The sequence below is a fragment of the Balaenoptera musculus genome, chromosome 10, assembly GCF_009873245.2.
Source record: "Balaenoptera musculus isolate JJ_BM4_2016_0621 chromosome 10, mBalMus1.pri.v3, whole genome shotgun sequence".
In the NCBI taxonomy this organism is placed as follows: Eukaryota; Metazoa; Chordata; class Mammalia; order Artiodactyla; family Balaenopteridae; genus Balaenoptera; species Balaenoptera musculus.
In genome coordinates this window covers 99,081,284-99,102,254 of record NC_045794.1, presented here as the reverse complement: position 1 = coordinate 99,102,254, position 20,971 = coordinate 99,081,284, and the positions used below count along the sequence as shown (strand labels likewise).

The 20,971-nt window shown below is 40.0% G+C and overlaps 1 protein-coding gene across 1 annotated transcript in view; it reads left to right on the top strand.

The window, feature by feature from the left end:
• The window catches only part of EFCAB6 (EF-hand calcium binding domain 6), a 256,527-nt gene that overhangs the window by 11,634 nt on the left and 223,922 nt on the right, over positions 1–20,971 (top strand). The window contains exon 3 of the mRNA XM_036864665.1: positions 20,474–20,619. Coding sequence (XP_036720560.1) covers positions 20,490–20,619 — 130 coding nt within the window. The 5' untranslated portion in view covers positions 20,474–20,489. The remainder of the gene's footprint in view (positions 1–20,473; positions 20,620–20,971) is intronic.

The window sequence follows — 20,971 nt, the reverse complement described above, 5'->3', positions numbered from 1 at the left end:
TTTTTTAAATTAGAGACTACTTTTATTTTTTTAATAAATTTATTGATTTATTTTTGGATGCATTGGGTTTTTTTTTTTTTTTAACATCTTTATTGAAGTATAATTGCCTTACAATAGTGTGTTAGCTTCTGCTTTATAACAAAGTGAATCAGTTATACATATACAATATGTTCCATTTCTCTTCCCTCTTGCATCTCCCTCCCTCCCACCCTCCCCATCCCACCCCTCTAGGTGGTCACAAAGCACCGAGCTGATCTCCCTGTGCTATGCGGCTGCTTCCCACTAGCTATCTATTTTACATTTGGTAGTGTATATATGTCCATGACACTCTCTTACCCTGTCACATCTCACCCCCCCCCCTCCCATATCCTCAAGTCCATTCTCTAGTAGGTCTGTGTCTTTATTCCCGTCTTGCCACTAGGTTCTTCATGGCCTTTTTTTTTTTTTCCTTAGATTCCGTATATATGTGTTAGCATACTGTATTTGTTTTTCTCTTTCTGACTTACTTCACTCTGTATGACAGACTCTAACTCCATCCACCTCATTACAAATACCTCCATTTCATTTCTTTTTATGGCTGAGTAATATTCCATTGTATATATGTGCCACATCTTCTTTATCCATTCATCTGTCGATGGACATTTAGGTTGCTTCCAGGTCCTGGCTATTGTAAATAGAGCTGCAATGAACATTGTGGTACATGACACTTTTTTGACCTATGGTTTTCTCAGGGTATATACCCAGTAGTGGGATTGCTGGGTCGTATGGTAGTTCTATTTGTAGTTTTTTAAGGAACCTCCATACTGTTCTCCATAGTGGCTGTATCAATTTACATTCCCACCAACAGTGCAAGAGTGTTCCCTTTCCTCCACACCCTCTCCAGCATTTATTGTTTCTAGATTTTTTGATGATGGCCATTCTGACCGGTGTGAGATGATATCTCATTGTAGTTTTGATTTGCATTTCTCTAATGATTAATGATGTTGAGCATTCTTTCATGTGTCTGTAGGCCATCTGTATATCTTCTTTGGAGAAATGTCTATTTAGGTCTTCTGCCCATTTTTGGATTGGATTGTTCGTTTTTTTGTTATTGAGCTGCATGAGCTGCTTGTAAATCTTGGAGATTAATCCTTTGTCAGTTGCTTCATTTGCAAATATTTTCTCCCATTCTGATGGTTGTCTTTTGGTCTTGTTTATGGTTTCCTTTGCTGTGCAAAAGCTTTTAAGTTTCATTAGGTCCCATTTGTTTATTTATGTTCTTATTTCCATTTCTCTGGGAGCTGGGTCAAAAAGAATCTTGCTGTGATGTATGTCATAGAGTGTTCTGCCTATGTTTTCCTCTAAGAGTTTGATAGTGTCTGGCCTTACACTTAGGTCTTTAATCCATTTGGAGTTTATTTTTGTGCATGGTGTCAGGGAGTGTTCTAATTTCATACTTTTACATGTACCTGTCCAATTTTCCCAGCACCACTATTGAAGAGGCTGTCTTTTCTCCACTGTATATGCTTGCCTCCTTTATCAAAGATAAGGTGACCATATGTGTGTGGGTTTATCTCTGGGCTTTCTATCCTGTTCCATTGATCTATATTTCTGTTTTTGTGCCAGTACCAAACTGTCTTGATTACTGAAGCTTTGTAGTATAGTCTGAAGTCAGGGAGCCTGATTCCCCCAGCTCCATTTTTCGTTCTCAAGATTGCTTTGGCTATTCGGGGTCTTTTGTGTTTCCATACAAATTGTGAAATTTTTTGTTCTAGTTCTGTGAAAAATGCCAGTGGTAGTTTGATAGGGATTGCATTGAATCTGTAGATTGCTTTGGGTAGTAGAGTCATTTTCACAATGTTGATTCTTCCAATCCAGGAACATGGTATATCTCTCCATCTATTTGTATCATCTTTAATTTCTTTCATCAGTGTCTTATAATTTTCTGCATACAGGTCTTTTGTCTCCTTAGGTAGGTTTATTCCTAGATATCTTATTCTTTTTGTTGCAATGGTAAACGGGAGTGTTTTCTTAATTTCACTTTCAGATTTTTCGTCATTAGTGTATAGAAATGCAAGCGATTTCTGTGCATTAATTTTGTATCCTGCTACTTTACCAAATTCATTGATTAGCTCTAGGAGTTTTCTGGTAGCATCTTTAGGATTCTCTATGTATAGTATCATGTCATCTGCAAATAGTGACAGCTTTACTTCTTCTTTTCCGATTTGGATTCCTTTTATTTCTTTGTCTTCTCTGATTGCTGTGGCTAACACTTCCAAAAACTATGTTGAATAATAGTGGTGAGAGTGGGCAACCTTGTCTTGTTCCTGATCTTAGTGGAAATGGTTTCAGTTTTTCACCATTGAGGACAATGTTGGCTGTGGGTTTGTCATATATGGCCTTTATTATGTTGAGGAAAGTTCCCTCTATGCCTACTTTCTGCAGGGCTTTTATCATAAATGGGTGTTGAATTTTGTCGAAAGCTTTCTCTGCATCTATTGAGATGATCATATGGTTTTTCTCCTTCAATTTGTTAATATGGTGTATCACATTGATTGATTTGCGTATATTGAAGAATCCTTGCATTCCTGGGATAAACCCCACTTGATCATGGTGTATGATCCTTTTAATGTGCTGTTGGATTCTGTTTGCGAGTATTTTGTTGAGGATTTTTGCATCTATGTTCATCCGTGATATTGGCCTGTAGTTTTCTTTCTTTGTGACATCTTTGTCTGGTTTTGGTATCAGGGTGATGGTGGCCTCGTAGAATGAGTTTGGGAGTGTTCCTCCCTCTGCAATATTTTGGAAGAGTTTGAGAAGGATAGGTGTTAGCTCTTCTCTAAATGTTTGATAGAATTCACCTGTGAAGCCATCTGGTCCTGGGCTTTTGTTTGTTGGAAGGTTTTTAATCACAGTTTCAATTTCAGTGCTTGTGATTGGTCTGTTCATATTTTCTATTTCTTCCTGGTTCAGTCTCGGCAGTTGTGCATTTCTAAGAATCTGTCCATTCTTCCAGGTTGTCCATTTTATTGGCATAGAGTTGCTTGTAGTAATCTCTCATGATCTTTTGTATTTCTGCAGTGTCAGTGGTTATTTCTCCTTTTTCATTTCTAATTCTATTGATCTGAGTCTTCTCCCTTTTTCTCTTGATGAGTCTGGCTAATGGTTTATCAATTTTGTTTATCTTCTCAAAGAACCAGCTTTTAGTTTCCTTGATTTTTGCTATTGTTTCCTTCATTTCTTTTTCATTTATTTCTGACCTGATCTTTATAATTTCTTTCCTTCTGCTGGCTTTGGGGTTTTTTTGTTCTTCTTTCTCTAATTGCTTTAGGTGCAAGGTTAAGTTGTTTATTCGAGATGTTTCCTGTTTCTTGAGGTAGGCTTGTATTGCTATAAACTTCCCTCTTAGCACTGCTTTTGCTGCGTCCCATAGGTTTTGGGTTGTCGTATCTCCATTGTCATTTATTTCTAGGTATTTTTTGATTTCCCCTTTGATTTCTTCAGTAATCACTTCATTATTAAGTAATGTATTGTGTAGCCTCCATGTGTTTGTATTTTTTACAGATCTTTTCCTGTAATTGATATCTAGTCTCATAGCGTTGTGGTCGGAAAAGATACTTGATACGATTTCAATTTTCTTAAATTTACCAAGGCTTGATTTGTGACCCAAGATATGATCTATCTTGGAGAATGTTCCATGAGCACTTGAGAAAAATGTGTATTCTGTTGTTTTTGGGTGGAATGTCCTATAAATATCAATTAAGTCCATCTTGTTTAATGTATCATTTAAAGCTTGTGTTTCCTTATTTATTTTCATTTGGATGATCTGTCCATTGGTGAAAGTGGGGTGTTAAAGTCCCCTACTATGATTGTGTTGCTGTCGATTTCCCCTTTTATGGCTGTTAGTACTTGCCTTATATATTGAGGTGCTCCTATGTTGGGTGCATAAATATTTACAATTGTTATACCTTCCTCTTGGATCGATCCCTTGATCATTATATAGTGTCCTTCTTTGTCTCTTGTAATAGTCTTTATTTTAAAGTCTATTTTGTCTGATATGAGAATTGCTACTCCAGCTTTCTTTTGATTTCCATTTGCATGGAATATCTTTTTCCATCCCCTCACTTTCAGTCTGTATGTGTCTCTAGGTCTGAAGTGGGTCTCTGTAGACAGCATATATATGGGTCTTGTTTTTGTATCCATTCAGCCAGCCTGTGTCTTTTGGTGGGAGCATTTAATCCATTTACATTCAAGGTAATTATCGATATGTATGTTCCTATTCCCATTTTCTTAAATGTTTTGGGTTTGTTATTGTAGGTGTTTTCCTTCTCTTGTGTTTCTTGCCTAGAGAAGTTCCTTTAGCATTTGTTGTAAAGCTGGTTTGGTAGTGCTGAACTCTCTCAGCTTTTGCTTGTCTGTAAAGGTTTTAATTTCTCCATCACATTTGAATGAGATCCTTGCTGGGTAGAGTAATCTTGGTTGTAGGTTCTTCTCCTTCATCACTTTAAGTATATCCTGCCACTCCCTTCTGGCTTGTAGAGTTTCTGCTGAAAGATCAGATGTTAACCTTATGGGGATTCCCTCGTGTGTTATTTGTTTTTTTTCCCTTGCTGCCTTTAATATGTTTTCCTTATATTTAATTTTTGACAGTTTGATTAATATGTGTCTTGGCGTGTTTCTCCTTGGGTTTATCCTGTATGGGACTCTCTGTGCTTCCAGGACTTGATTAACTATTTCCTTTCCCATATTAGGGAAGTTTTCAACTATAATCTCTTCAAATATTTTCTCAGTCCCTTTCTTTTTCTCTTCTTCTTCTGGGACCCCTATAATTCGAATGTTGGTGCGTTTAATGTTGTCCCAGAGGTCTCTGAGACTGTCCTCAGTTCTTTTCATTCTTTTTTCTTATCCTGCTCTGCAGTAGTTATTTCCACCATTTTATCTTCCAGGTCACTTATCCTTTCTTCTGCCTCAGTTATTCTGCTATTGATCCCATCTAGAGTATTTTTAATTTCATTTATTGTGTTTTTCATCATTGCTTGATTCCTCTTTAGTTCTTCTACGTCCTTGTTAAATGTTTCTTGCATTTTGTCTATTCTATTTCCAAGATTTTGGATCATCCTTACTATCATTATTCTGAATTCTTTTGCATTGGGTTTTCATTGCTGTGCGCAGGCTTTCTCGAGTTGTGGCGAGCGGGGGCTACTCCTCGTTGCGGTGCGCGTGCTTCTCATTGTGGTGGCTTCTCTTGTTTTGGAGCACGGGCTCTAGGCACGCGGGCTTCAGTAGTTGCGATGCATGGGCTCAGTAGTTGTGGCACGTGGGCTCAGTAGCTGCGGCGCACAGGCTTAGTTGCTCCACGGCATGTGGGATCTTCCTGGACCAGGGATCGAACCCGTGTCCCCTGCATTGGCAGGTGGATTCTTAACCACTGTACCACCAGGAAAGTCCCCAAAACTAATTTTTTTAAATAGAAAATAAATGCATGTAGAAAATAATGGTTTTAGTAACAATAGAAAGCCATGTTATGTCTGCCTGAGGAATCTAAAAAATGGAATAATAGCTCCTGTCCTCTTGAGATGAAATGATGAGGACATCTCTTGGGCAAAGTCTTTAGCGTAACCCCTGCGATGGGGTGATGCCCTTCGCCTCTCATCAACTCTAGGAAGACAGGTGTCACTGAGTTTCTGCAAGCTACGTCAGGGTAGTTAGACGTCCTGTGGGGGTACCTTGTTTCTGTTCTTTTAAAATGTGCCATTTTCTTTACATCCCAAGTTAGGTGTTGAACTCCTGGGGTCTGGGTGGACCATACTTCTCTTTCTGTTCCTCCACTCTCGCCAGCGTGTGGCCTGCAGCATTCGCTGAAGAACGAGCGGTTGAGAGCAGAGTTGGTTGGAAAATGCTTACACCAAGAACGTTTAGGTGTAACATCCACATAGGCTCTGTTTTCAGAGTGATCCAGATTTGGCTTTTCCGAATATTCATATTGTAATTGAAGTCTCACTAGCTTTTATGATCCTGCAGTTGGTAGAAATTAGAACTGGAGAAGACCCAACGGGTCATCCAGACCGTTCTCCCGCTGGAAGAGGATTATTCCCTGCAGTGTACTCAGTAGCATTAGGAGGCATTACTTTTCATATGATTACTATTTTTTTTTTTTGTGCTGTCTTCAACTGTTTCTTGAATTGAATCTCTTTGTATTCAAGTAATAAAATGCACAACAGGCAGTACATTTCTGGGTGATTATCTCACTCCTCAGGTGGTGTAATAAGGCATGAGGCCAAAGCCCTGGCATGCCTTATTGTTATTAGGAAGGGAATTTATGGATAAAATAAAGTGGTTAACTGCATCAGCCATAACCACAACGAGGAATGCAGTTACGGCAGATCCCCCCACCCCCGTGCTTGGAGAGCAGGTCAGGCGGGAGACCAGAACCTTAGCCGTGCAGGCAGCAATGGGCATGCCAGAGACTCGCCACTGCCTTCAAGGAACTTGTTGTTAATTTTGCAAAAAGCAGCAGGAAAGCCTTGGCTGTTGACAGCAGTGCAAACTTGATACCTGGGAAGAGCCTGACTCTGGACCCAGCTCGGGGTTCAGCACTGTGCTCCTGGGCGAACCGCTTGCCTGCTCTGAGCACCCGTTTCCTCACCTATGAAACGGGAAGAGCAGTAAGTGATTGGGCCTGGGAAGGGTTAAATGATGGGTTTTTCATCCATCTTAAGCACATTTCCTGGTTAAAAGTAAGTCCCTCTTAAATGCTAATTGGATTTGAATCATTTTTTTCCCTTCTTAAAATTCTTCCTGAGCTTGAGTCTCTTGCCTCTTCTTTGGTCTTGCCCAGTTGTCTCACGTGCGCGATCATCCCCGCCATCCGTGGTGCTCCTTCCCGAGCACTCCGTGCCATGTCATCGCGTCCCTTGCACGTGCCCTCACCCTGCCGTATCACGTGTGCTTTTCAAGACTCTGACCCCAATTAAACCGCACTCAGTGGCCCTGCCGTGCAGCTGAATGTGGCTGGAGAGACGCAGCGCCGCCACGAGTGCGGGCCCATGGGTTCCCGTCCACGGGCCTCGGGGGGGCTCTCAATGCTCCTGGCCGTCCTGCCACTTCTCCTGCTCTCCCGCTCGCCTTCCCTTCTAGACGGCGGTTTCATTCCATGTCCTTTCCCCGTCCTCACTTGCTGCTGATGACCCAACTTTCACAGAGAAAAGAGACACCAGCAGAAGGGAACTGCCACCCGCCCTCCTCTCCGCATTCGTTCACACGCTCTCTCTTCTCCTGGTCACGAGGCGTGAACGGTCCGTGCGCCTAGAAGAGGCTCGGCCACGAGAGGAGACCCTGTCTCCGCAGGCAAACCTATGGGAACCAGCCGTTCTCTCCCTCCTCTCCTGCTTCATCCCTCTTGGCCCTGAGGCTGGGTCGCGATCACGAGTATTCAGACGGGCTACTGATTCTCCTGTGTTAAGGACGGTTCTCTCCTGACCCCATCCCTCCTCCGGTTCCCACCCTTCTGCTTTACAGCAGAGCTCCTTGAAACAGGCGTCTCTGTCTGCTGTCCCTGATTCCCCTCTGAGTTTATCTGAACTCACTTAGACAGGCTTTCTCCCAACCACCCAGGTCCACCAGCATGGCTACTATTAGGGTCATGGGTGGTTCCCACCTGGCTTAACCCAAAGGGCAGTTCTTGGTCCTCATCTTACGTGATTATCCCTGTAACCTTTGACACACAACATCCTTGACACACTTTCTTCTCTTGGTTTCCTGGACACTCCAGTCCCCTGGTTTTTCTCCTCTCTCACTGGTCACTCTCCCTCAGTCTCCTTTGCCAGTTCCTCCTCATCTCCCTGAGCTCTGAATGTCGGCGTACCCCAAGGCTCGGCCCTGGCAGCTTTTCTTTTTTTACACCTATTTTTCTGGTGGGCTGATCTGATATCATGCCTTTATGTACATTGTATGCTGACAATCCCCAAACTTCTGTCTTCATCCCTCATACATCCAACTGCCTATTCAGTCTCTCCACTGGGCTACTGAATAAGCATCTCAACTGTAATATGTCCAGAAGGAATTCTTGATCTTCCCCTCCACACCTGACCTACCTACGGTCTCTCCCATCTCAGTTAATAGCCATTTGATCCAGGCTTTTTCTTGCCTGCCAGGTCACATCTGTAAGGAAATACATTGGCTCTTCCTTCAGAATGTGTCTGGAATCTGATCATTTTTCAACACTTTCTCCAAAAGCATCCTGGTCCAAGCCACAGCTTCTCTTGCATGGATGATTGCAGTAGACTTGCAACTGGACTTCCTGTTTCCTCTCTTGCCTCTGTAGATCTTTTTTTTTTTTTTTAGTATCTTTATTGGAGTATAATTGCTTTACAATGGTGTGTTAGTTTCTGCTTTATAACAAAGTGAATCAGCTATATATATACGTATATCCACATATCTCTTCCCTCTTGCGTCTCCCTCCCTCCCCAAATGTAGATCTATTCTTGACACACAGCCAGAGGGATCCTTTAAATGCAAAGGCCAGGTCATAACCCTCTGTGTAACCCTCTTCTCTGTACATAACCCTCCAGCGGCTTCACCCATCCCTTACAGCCTGAGACTCGCGGGGGCCCATGTGGTTTTCCTCCAGCCAGCCTCCTGCTGCCTCTTTGTCCTCCTCATGGCATTGTTCCCTTTCTGGTTCCCTTCAGATCTCTGCTCAGTGTCACCTGTTTTCCTCCTCTGCTCCATTTATCTCCATAGCCCTTCTGCATGTGTATAATTTACTTACTTTATTTACTGTGTGTCTTCCATTACTAGAATGTAAGGTCCATGAGGCCCATGATTGTGCCAGTTTTGTTCATTGACCCCCAAGCTTCTAGAAGGAGATTAATAAACACGTTTTGACTGTATGAACATGTACCAAGCCACGTTCTTCTGGAAATTTACCTATGTTGTGATTCTAGGTTTCAGTTCAGTTAAATGTACCTAGTTGAAGAAGGATGTATGTGGGACTCTGGATGAAGCTCTCAGCCTCACATGGCATCAGCCCTGATACGGTCCCTGCCCATAGGGACCTGCCAATGGATGGTGGCAGATAAGACAGGTCCAGACTGATACCATGCCAGGTAGTCAGGGCTGCCCAAAGAGAGGGAAGCAGAGCACTGGCCAATGTGGATTTCCTATACATGAAAAAGTTCTGATTCATTTCTTCAACCCTGTAAACTTGAGATTCTTCAGATCAAGTGCTTTAGAGGTGTTGCCTAGCCTGATTCTCTATACTCGTATAGTGCCATGCACATTCATCTGTTTTTGAATATTATTCATTACGCACTTGCGTTTAAATGTGAAGCCCAGTAGGGAATTTTTTTTTTTTTTTTTTGCTGAGAAGGATAGCCAAGTTAGGAGCCTCAGACAATTGATGGCTATAAAACTTCCCTGTAGAGCAAGAACTTAGGCTTCCTGATTCACTTGAGGCAAGGGAGAGTTTTGTTTCTTGCTCTTATGCTGAGAGTAGCCAGAAAGGAATGAGCAGAAAATTTGGCCTGAGTTTTGAAATGCCAATGAGCCACAGACTGGCAGAATCTATGAGTTATAAATTCGTAATTGCATGTAATAACGTGGTGACCACTGAGCACCAGGGCCTTCTGCTGGCGGGCATGGGAGCGCAGCCAGGTTCACTCTAACAGTGGGGGCGTGAGCCTGGGTGAGACCCACAGCGCCCAAGATAAACAGGACATCCCCCGGGACTGTCTCTGGGATGCATCTGGTTTTGTGTCCGGCCTTGGCCTTTCTTCCTCTAAGGTCTTTTAATCACATTCTCAATAACCATCAGGTAAACATATTACCTTAAAAATTATTGAGAAGGCATCCCCTATGCCAAAGGTGTCCAGGGGGGCAGCTTCTCTCTTTGTCCACCAAGTGCTGCTACTTCTTCTGCCCTCCTCCCCCTCCCTCTTCTCCTCCCCCTCCTTTTTCTTTCTAATTCTGATGTAATTCACATACCATAAAATGAATCCTTTTAAAGTATACAATTTCGTGGCTTTTAGTATATTCACAAAGTTGTGTGACCATCACCACTACCTAACTTTTGTCACCCCCAAAGAAACTGCATACCCATTAGCAGTCCCATTTCCTCCTTCCTTTAGCCCTTGGTAATCACTAACCTACTTTCTGTTTCTATAGATTTACTTACTCTGCACGTCTTATATCAATTGAATCATATAGTAAATGGTCTTTTGGGTCTGCCTTAGCCTAATATTTTCAAGATTCATTTTTGTTGTAGCATGATTCAGTATTTCATTCCTTTTTATGACTGATATTCCATTGTATATATGTACCACATTTTCTTTATCCATTCGTCTGTCAATGGGCATTTAGGTTGCTTCCATGACCTGGCTATTGTAAATAGTGCTGCAGTGAATATTGGGGTGTCTTTTTGAATTATGGTTTTCTCTGGGTATATGCCCAGTAGTGGGATTGCTGGGTCATATGGTCATTCTATTTTTAGTTTTTTAAGGAACCTCCATACTGTTCTCCATAGTGGCTGTATCAATTTACATTCCCAACAACAGTGCAAGAGGGTTCTCTATTCTCCACACCCTCTCCAGCATTTGTTGTTTGTAGATTTTCTGGTGATGCCCATTCTGACTGGTGTGAGGTGATACCTCATTGTTGTTTTGATTTGCATTTCTCTGATAATTAGTGATGTTGAGCAGCTTTTCATGTGCTTCGTAGCTATCTGTATGTCTTCTTTGGAGAAATGTCTATTTAGGTCTTCTGCCCATTTTTGGATTGGGTTGTTTGTTTTTGTATTTTGGAGATTAATCCTTTGTCCGTTGATTCATTTGCAAATATTTTCTCCCATTCTGAGGGTTGTCTTTTCATCTTGTTTGTAGTTTCCTTTGCTGTGTAAAAACTTTTAAGTTTCATTAGGTCCCATTTGTTTATTTTTGTTTTTATTTCCATTACTCTCGGAGGTGGATCAAAAAAGATCTTGCTGTGATTTATGTCAAAGAGTGTTCTTCCTATGTTTTCCTCTAAGAGTTTTATAGTGTCTGGTCTTACATTTAGGTCTCTAATCCATTTTGAGTTTATTTTTGTGTATGGTGTTAGGGAGTGTTCTAATTTCATTCTTTTACATGGAGCTGTCCAGTTTTCCCAGCACCACTTATTGAAGAGACTGTCTTTTCTCCATTGTATATCCTTGCCTCCTTTGTCATAGATTAGTTGACCATAGGTGCGTGGGTTTATCTCTGGGCTTTCTATCCTGTTCCATTGATCTATATTTCTGTTTCTGTGCCAGTGCCATATTGTCTTGATTACTGTAGCTTTGTAGTATAGTCTGAAGTCAGGGAGTCTGATTCCTCCAGCTCCGTTTTTTTCCCTCAAGACCGCTTTGGCTATTCTGGGTCTTTTGTGTCTCCATACAAATTTTAAGATTTTTTGTTCTAGTTCTGTAAAAGATGCCACTGGTAATTTGATAGGGATTGCATTGAATCTGTAGATTGCTTTGGGTAGTAGAGTCATTTTCACAATATTGATTCTTCCAATCCAAGAACATGGTATATATCTCTCAATCTGTTTGTATCATCTTTAATTTCTTTCATCAGTGTCTTATAGTTTTCTGCATACAGGTCTTTTGTCTCCCTAGTTAGGTTTATTCCTAGGTATTTTATTCTCTTTGTTGCAATGGTAAATGGGAGTGTTTCCTTAATTTCTCTTTCAGATTTTTCATCATTAGTGTATAGGAATGCAAGAGATTTCTGTGCATTGATTTTGAATCCTGCAACTTTACCAAATTCATTGATTAGCTCTAGTAGTTTTCTGGTGCCATCTTTAGGATTCTCTATGTATAGTATCATGTCATCTGTGAACAGTGACAGTTTTACTTCTTCTTTTCCAATTTGTATTCCTTTTATTTCTTTTTCTTCTCTGATTGCTGTGGCTAGGACTTCCACTATGTTGAATAATAGTGGTGAGAGTGGACATCCTTGTCTTGTTCCTGATCTTAGAGGAAATGCTTTCAGATTTTCACCATTGAGAATGATGTTTGCTGTGGGTTTGTCATATATGGCCTTTATTATGTTGAGGTAGGTTCCCTCTATGCCCAGTTTCTGGAGAGTTTTTATCATAAGTGGGTGTTGAATTTTGTCAAAAGCTTTTTCTGCATCTATTGAGATGATCATATGGTTTTTCTTCTTCAATTTGTGAATATGGTGTATCACATTGATTGATTTGCGTATATTGAAGAATCCTTGCATCCCTGGGATAAATCCCACTTGATCATGGTGTATGACCCTTTTAATGTGTTGTTGGATTCTGTTTGCTAGTATTTTGTTGAGGATTTTTGCATCTATATTCATCAGTGATATTGGTCTGTAATTTTCTTTTTTGTAGTATCTTTGGTTTTGGTATCAGGGTGATGGTGGCCTCATAGAATGAGTTTGGGAGTGTTACTTCCTCTGCAGTTTTTTGGAAGAGTTTGAGAAGGATGGGTGTTAGCTCTTCTCTAAACGTTTGATAGAATTCACCTGTGAAGCCATCTGGTCCTGGACTTTTGTTTGTTGGAAGATTTTTAATCGCAGTTTCAATTTCATTACTTGTGGTTGGTCTGTTCATATTTTCTATTTCTTCCTGGTTCAGTCTTGGAAGTTTATACCTTTCTAAGAATTTGTCCATTTCTTCCAGGTTGTCCATTTTATTGGCATAGAGTTGCTTGTAGTAGTCTCTTAGGATGCTTTGTATTTCTGCGGTGTCATAACTTCTCCTTTTTCATTTCTAATTTTATTGATTTGAGTCCTCTCCTTGTTTTTCTTGATGAGTCTGGCTAATGGTTTATCAATTTTGTTGACCTTCTCAAAGAACCAGCTTTTAGTTTTATTGATCTTTGCTATTGTTTTCTTTGTTTCTATTTCATTTATTTCTGCTCTGATCTTTATGATTTCTTTCCTTCTGCTAACTTTGGGTTTTGTTTGTTCTTCTTTCTCTAGTTCTCTTTGGTGTAAGGTTAGATTGTTTATTTGAGATTTTTCTTGTTTCTTGAGGTAGGCTTGTATAGCTATAAACTTCCCTCTTAGAACTGCTTTTGCTGCATCCCATAGCTTTTGGATCATTGTGTTTTTGTTGTCATTTGTCTCTAGGTATTTTTTGATTTCCTCTTTGATTTTTTCAGTGATCTCTTGGTTATTTAGTAACGTATTGTTTAGCCTCCATGTGTTTGTGTTTTTTACTTTTTTTTCCCTGTAATTGATTTCTAATCTCATAGTGTTGTGGTCAGAAAAGATGCTTGATATGATTTCAATTTTCTTAAATTTACTGAGGCTTGATTTGTGACCCAAGATGTGATCTATCCTGGAGAATGTTCTGTGTGCACTTGAGAAGAAAGTGTAATCTGCTGTTTTTGGATGGAATGTCCTATAAATATCAATTAAATCTCTCTGGTCTGTTGTGTCATTTAAAGCTTGTGTTTCCTTATTAACTTTCTGTTTGGATGATCTGTCCATTGGTGTAAGTGAGGTGTTCAAGTCCCCCACTATTATCAGGTTACTGTCGATTTCCTCTTTTATAGCCGTTAGCAGTTGCCTTATGCGTTGAGGTGCTCCTATGTTGGGTGCATATATATTTATAATTGTTATGTCTTCTTCTTGGATTGATCCCTTGATCATTATGTAGTATCCTTCCTTTTCTCTTGTAACATTCTTTATTTTAAAGTCTATTTTATCTGAGTATTGCTACTCCAGCTTTCTTTTGATTTCCATTTGCATGGAATATCTTTTTTCCATCCCCTCACTTTCAGTCTGTATGTGTCCCTAGGTCTGAAGTGGGTCTCTTGTAGACAGCATATATATGGGTCTTGTTTTTGTATCCATTCAGCAAGCCTGTGTCTTTTGGTTGGAGCATTTAATCTATTCATGTTTAAGATACTTATCGATATGTATGTATCTATTACCATTTTTTAAATTGTTATGGGTTTGTTTTTGTAGGTCCTTTTCTTCTCTTGTGTTTCCCACTTAGAGAAGTTCCTTTAGCATTTGTTGTAGAGCTGGTTTGGTGGTGCTGAATCCTCTTAGATTTTGCTTGTCTGTAAAGCTTTTGATTTCTCTGTCGAATCTGAATGAGATCCTTGCCGGGTAGAGTAATCTTGGTTGTAGGTTCTTCCCTTTCATCACTTTAAATATATCATGCCACTCCCTTCTGGCTTGTAGAGTTTCTGCTGAGAAATCAGCTGTTAACCTTATGGGAGTTCCCTTGTATGTTGTTTGTCGTTTTTCCCTTTCTGCTTTCAAGAATTTTTCTTTGTCTTTAATTTTTGTCAATTTGATTACTATGTGTCTCGGTGCGTTTCTCCTTGGGTTTATCCTGCCTGGGACTCTCTGTGCTTCCTGGACTTGGGTGGCTGTTTTCTTTCCCATGTTAGGGAAGTTTTCGACTATAATCTCTTCAAATATTTTCTCTGGTCCTTTCTCTCTCTCTTCTCCTTCTGGGACCCCTATAATGCAAATGTTGTTGCATTTAATGTTGTCCCAGAGGTCTCTTAGGCTGTCTTCATTTCTTTTCATTCTTTTTTCTTTATTCTGTTCCGTGGCAATGAATTCCACCATTCTGTCTTCCAGGTCACTTATCTCTTCTTCTGCCTCAGTTATTCTGCTATTGATCCCTTCTATTGTATTTTTCATTTCAGTTATTGCAGTGTTCATATCTGTTTGTTTGTTTTTTAATTCTTCTAGGTGTTTGTTCTTTAATTCTTCTAGGTCTTTGTTAAACATTTCTTGCATCTTCTCAATCTTTGCCTCCATTCTTTTTCCGAGGTCCTGGATCATCTTCACTATCATTATTCTGAATTCTTTTTCTGGAAGGCTGCCTATCTCCATTTCATTTAGTTGTTTTTCTGGGGCTTTATCTTGTTCCGTCATCTGGTACATAGCCCTCTGCCTTTTCATCTTGTCTGTCTTTCTGTGAGTGTGGTTTTTGTTCCACAGGCTGCAGGATTGTAGTTCTTCTTGCTTCTGCTGTCTGCCCTCTGGCGGATGAGGCTATCTAAGAGGCTTGTGCAAGCTTCCTGATGGGAGGGACTGGTGGTGGGTAGAGCTGGGTGTTGCTCTGGTGGGCAGAGCTCAGTAAAACTTTAATCTGCTTGTCTGCTGATGGGTGGGGCTGGGTTCCCTCCCTGTTGGTTGTTTGGCCTGAGGCGACCCAACACTGGAGCCTACCTGGGCTCTTTGATGGGGCTAATGGCAGACTCTGGGAGGGCTCACGCCAAGGAGTACTTCCCAGAGCTTCTGCTTCCAGTGTCCTTGTCCTCACGGTGAGCCACAGCCACCCCCCGCCTCTGCAGGAGACCCTCCAACACTAGCAGGTAGGTCTGGTTCAGTCTCCTATGGGGTCACTGCTCCTTCCCCTTGGTCCCAATGTGCACACTACTTTGTGTGTGCCCTCCAAGAGTGGAGTCTCTGTTTCCCCCAGTCCTGTCGAAGTCCTGCAATCAAATCCTGCTAGCCTTCAAAGTCTGATTCTCTAGGAATTCCTCCTCCCATTGCCAGACCCCAGGTTGGGAAGCCTGATGTGGGGCTCAGAACCTTCATTCCAGTGGGTGGACTTCTGTGGTATAAGTGTTCTCCAGTTTGTGAATCACCCACACAGCAGTTACGGGATTTGATTTTACTGTGATTGCGCCCCTCCTACCGTCTCATTGTGGCTTCTCCTCTGTCTTTGGATGTGGGGTATCTTTTTTGGTGAGTTCCAGTGTCTTCCTGTCGATGATTGTTCAGCAGTTAGTTGTGATTCTGGTGCTCTCGCAAGAGGGAGTAAGCACACGTCCTTCTACTCTGCCATCTTGAACCAATCTCTCTAGCTTCAGTTCTTAAATTTAGGTCTTTGGTTGATTTTGAGTTAATTTTTTTATGTGGTATGAAGTGGGGGTCCAGTTTCATTCTTTTGTATGTGGATATCCAGTTGTCCCAGCACCATTTGTTGAAAAGACTATTCTTTCTGCATTGAATGATCTTGCAGCCCTTGTTAAAAATCGGTTAATGCTACATTTAAGGGTTTGTTTCCAGGTTCTCCATTCTATCCCATTGATCTTCATGTCTGTCCTTATGCCAGCACCACACTGTCTTGACTACTGTTGCTTTGTAGTAAATTTTGAAATCAGGAAGTGTAAGCCCTGTAACTTTGTTTTTATTTTTTAAAGATTGTTTTGGCTATACTGAATCTCTTAAATTTCTATATGAATTTTAGGCTAAACTTGTCAATTTCAGCAAAAAAGGCAGCTGAGATTTTGATGAGCATTAAATTGAATCTGTCGATCAATTTGAGGTGTATTATAATCTTATCCATAAACATGGGATGTCTTTCCATTTATTCAGATCTTCTTTAATTTCTTTTCAGTGATACTTTGTAGTTTCAGTGTACGAATTGTGTACTTTTTGTTAAGTTTATTAAGTATTTTATTCTTTTTGATACTATTGTACATGGAATTGTTTTCTTAATTTTATCTTGAGTGTGTTCATTGCAGTTGTGTAGAACTACAATTGATTTTTGTATATATATATTTTAAATTTTTTAAATGATTTTTGTATATTGATCTTGTATCCTGCACCTTACTGAACTTGTTTATTATTTCTAATAGTTGTGTGTGTTTGTGTGTTTTTGGTGTGTGTTTGTGTGTGTGTTCCCAAGGATTTTATACGTACAAAGTCATATTATCAGCAAATAGAGATAGTTTTACTTATTAGTCTCCAATCTGGATACCTTTTATTTATTTTCTTGCCTAGTTGCCCTGGCTAGAACCTGCAGTACAATGTTGAATAGACATTCTTGTCTTGTTCCTGATCTTAGGGGAAAACTTTTATCCTTTATTCTTTTATCATTACGTATGAAGTTAGCTATTGGTTTTCACTGATGCCCTTTGTCAGGTCAAGGAAGTTCCCTTCTATTTCTAGTTTGTTGAGTGTTTTTATCGTGAAAGGGTGTAGGATTTTGTGAAATACTTTTTCTGCATCAGTTGAGTTGGTTGTGTGTTTTTTCTTGATTCTATTAATGTGGTGTGTATTACATTCATTTTTTTTTTTAGGGGCATATATTTTAATTTAATTTTTTATTTTTTTAACATCTTTATTGGAGTATAATTGCTTTACAATGTTGTGTTAGTTTCTGCTGTATAACAAAGTGAATCAGCTATATGTACACATATATCCCCATATCCCCTCCCTCTTGCATCTCCCTTCCACCCTCCCTATCCCACCCCTCTAGGTGGTCACAAAGCACTGAGCTGATCTCCCTGTGCTATGCGTCTGCTTCCCACTAGCTATCTACTTTACATTTGGTAGACTAGATAGCTAGTGGGAAGCAGCTGCATAGCACAGGGAGATCAGCTCGGTGCTTTGTGACCACCTATGTTCAGCCATTCTTGCATTCCTGGGATAAATCTCACTTGGTCATGATGTCTAATTCTTTTTAATGTTGCTGGATTCAGTATGTTTGTGCTTTGTTGAGGATATTTCCTGTATTCGTAAGGAGTATTAGCCTTTAGCTTTCTCTTTTGGTGTCTTTGTCTGGTTTTGGTATCGATGTCATACTGGCCTCATAGAATGTGTTGGAAAGTGTTCTCTCCTTTTCTGTTTTTTGGAAGAGTTTTTGAAGAATTGGTTTTAATTATTCTTCTTTAAATACTCAGTAGAATTCACCAGCGAACCCATCTGGTCCTGGGTTTTTTTGCAAGAAGTTTTTTGACTGCTAATTCAGTCTTTTGTTTTAGGTCTATTCAGATTTTCTGTTTCCTTTTTAGTCAGGTTCAGTAGTTTGCATTTTTTAAAGAATTTTCCATTTCATGTAGGTTATCTAATTTGTTGGCATACAATTAATTGTTCATAGTATTCCCTTAGAATCCTTTTTTTGGTGAGGTCAATAGTAATGTCTTCTCTTTCATTCTTGATTTTAGTAATTTGAGTGTTTCTCACTTTTTCCTGGTCTGTCTAGCTAAAAATTTGACAGTTTGCTGATCTTTTAAAGAGCTAACTTTTAATTTTGTTGGCTTTCTCTATTGTTTTTCTAAATTTGATTTTATTTATTTCTGCTCTAACCTTTATTACTTCCTTCATTCTCCTCACTTTGGGGTTAGTTTACTCTTATTTTTCTAGTTTCTTGAGGAAGAAGGTTAAATTATTAATTTGAAATTTTCCTTTTTAATATAGACATTTACAGCTATAAGTTTTACCCTAAGCACTGCTTTAGCTGCATCCCATAAGTTCTGGTATGTTGTGCCTTCATTTTCATTCATCTAAAAGTATTTGCTAATTTCTCATTGGTTATTTAAGAGTGTGTTGTTTAATTTCCACATATTTGTGAATTACCTCATTTTTTTGATACTTATTTCTAATTTCATTCCTGTGTGGTTGGGGAACATACTTTGATGTTTTCAATCCTTTTAAGTTTATTGAGACTTGTGTTATGGCCTAACAAATGGTCTATCCTGGAGAATGTTCCATGTCCACTTGAGAAGAAAGTGTATTCTGTTGTTGGGTGGAGTGTTCTATAGATGTCTGTTAGGTCTAATTGGTTGAAAGTGTTGTTCAAGTGTTCTGTTTCCTTGTTAATCTTCTGGCTAATTGTTGTGTCCGTACTGAAAGTGAGCACTGAAGTCTCCAGCTGTTATTGTTGAAGTGTCTGTTTCTCCTTTCAGTTCACCAGTTTTTACTTCATGTATATTGGGGCTCTGTTATTAGGTGCATATATGTTTATTTTGCCTTCATTTATTCTTTCTCTAATGCTCTTTCTTTCTTTATGTAGGTCTGAGTTTCTGAGCCATATGATTTGTTCTTCTCTCTGAAGAAGTTATTTTAGTAATTCTTACAAGCAGGTCTGCTTACAGGCAGGTCTGCTGGTGACATTTCCTCAATTTTTGTTTGTATGATCAAGTCTTTATTTGTCTTTAAATCTGAAGGCTATTTTGCTGGATACAGAATTCTAGGTTGGTGGGGTTTTTTTTTCCTTTTGACAGTTTAAATGTTTCATTCCACTCTTTTCTTGCTTGTATGGTTTCTGAAGATAGGTATGTGTGGGCCGTACTTTTTTTTTGTTGCATGTCTCATAAAATTTTTGTTGGAAACTAGACATTTTAAGAATGTGGCAGTTCTCAAAATCATATTCTCCCTCCTTTCCGTGTTTTGTTTGTTTAGTGACTTTTCTAAACTAACTTTGTAAGGTCTGTATTGTTTGTCACGTGTGGCCACTGAAGTCCCTGACTGGTTAGCTTATTGGTCAGTGTGTGATGGGACAGAGGTTTCCTTAAACGCCTGGACACAACGGTCTTCCAGTCTTTGCCGAGGGGCTCTTGGTGTGTGTTGGAGCATTCTGTCAACACTCAACCAGGCAGTTTACAGCCTCAACCTCCACCTCCTGCTTGTGCAGAACCTCAAGGTCAGCCAGAGCTGGGAGCTTAGGGCCTTCTCAGGTCTTTCCTAGGCAAGCACATAGCCCTGGACATGCTCACAGCCTTCTAGATTCCCAGGAATATGTGGGAACTTCTCAAAGCCCCTACAGACATCTCACTCCCTAGCTTTTCGGTTTAAGCTTTTTGGTTAGGCTATTATTTGCTCTGTCTGTTATCCACCCGCTCAGGCAGTTAAAATTTTAAACAATTGCCCCTGAATTTTTTTCAGCAAATGCCTTTTGGCAATAGCTTGTTCTCACTGGGCAAGCTCTGAATCAGTTCAAATAAAGACAGCCTTGTGAGAGGGGTCTTTCAGGGGGCAATCAGGTAAGTCATATAATGAAAATTTTCTGATAATGGGGCTTTGAAGGAGTTTCAACCCTGTTCTTTCCCTTCCAGTGTCTGGCAGTCTGCTGGGTTTTCACTGTGATTGTAGCATGTTGGTTTCAAGGCTATTGCAGATTTGGGGGTGAGGGGAGATGGGAATAGGGGAAGTTAAAATGCCATAAAACTTGGTGTTCATTCTGAGATTCCGGCATCTCTCACGAGTAAGCACTCCCCAGATTGCTGCAAACCTTTGGTTAATTTCCAGAGTTCTGAAACAGCTGATTCTGACAGTTTTTGCCAGTGTTCTCATTACTTTTTTGGAGATGATTTTCAGAGGTCCTTACTCCACCATTTTTGGTGCTGTTTTCCCCAGCTGTGCCTCTGACTTGTGTGTTGGATGTTCAGTGAGGCACTTCAAGAGAGCTCAGAGTACCCAAACTTTCCACCCCTGCTGCCCACCCCCACAAGAAATGAGTCACTGGTAGTTGAGGTGCAGGTGGGTTTTCCTATCCAAATGCCTCTTTGTTGTCCCATTTTTGAAGATTATTGGATCTGCTATAAAAGTGAGTCTAAAATCACAATTCTGTGTTCCCTTTAAGAATAGTCTTTGAAACATTGGCAAGAAGGTCATGACTAGCGGCATTTTTACAGTCTCCAGCTGCCCTCTCAGAAAAAGGAATAGATAGGAGGTTGGCCACATTTTTAGGATGTGCTTGAAGATAATGTAACCTATTTTTTTTTTTTTTTATATCACAGGGATTTAACGTGCAAAATGGCGGTTGTACCAGATTGGCATACTTTGTATCCTCACACACAAAAATTCACGCATTTAAGACCCCACTCTTCACCATGTAGAGTGTATTCAAGGAATGGTTTCCAACATATGTTCAGACCTTCTTCATGTGAGTATTCCTGAGCAAATGATACTAACAGTAGATATCATTATGTATGTTTAGTATGTACTAGACTCTGTACAAAGGCCTCTCATGACATTTAATCCTCACAGTAAAGCTGTGAAATAAATTCTGTTATTGTCCCAGTTTTCTTTATGGGGAATCTGAGATACAGGTTTATCAAGCCACTTGCCCAAAAGTTGCATAGCTTTTAGGTAGCAGGGTTGGGATTTGTACCCAGACAGTGTGATTCCAGGATCCATGGAATTAACTACTATGTTATCTAGTATACTGCCTCACTCCTCAGTTTTTTCTTAATTAATAGACTATATTTTTTGAGTAGTTTTTTTTTTTTTTTTTT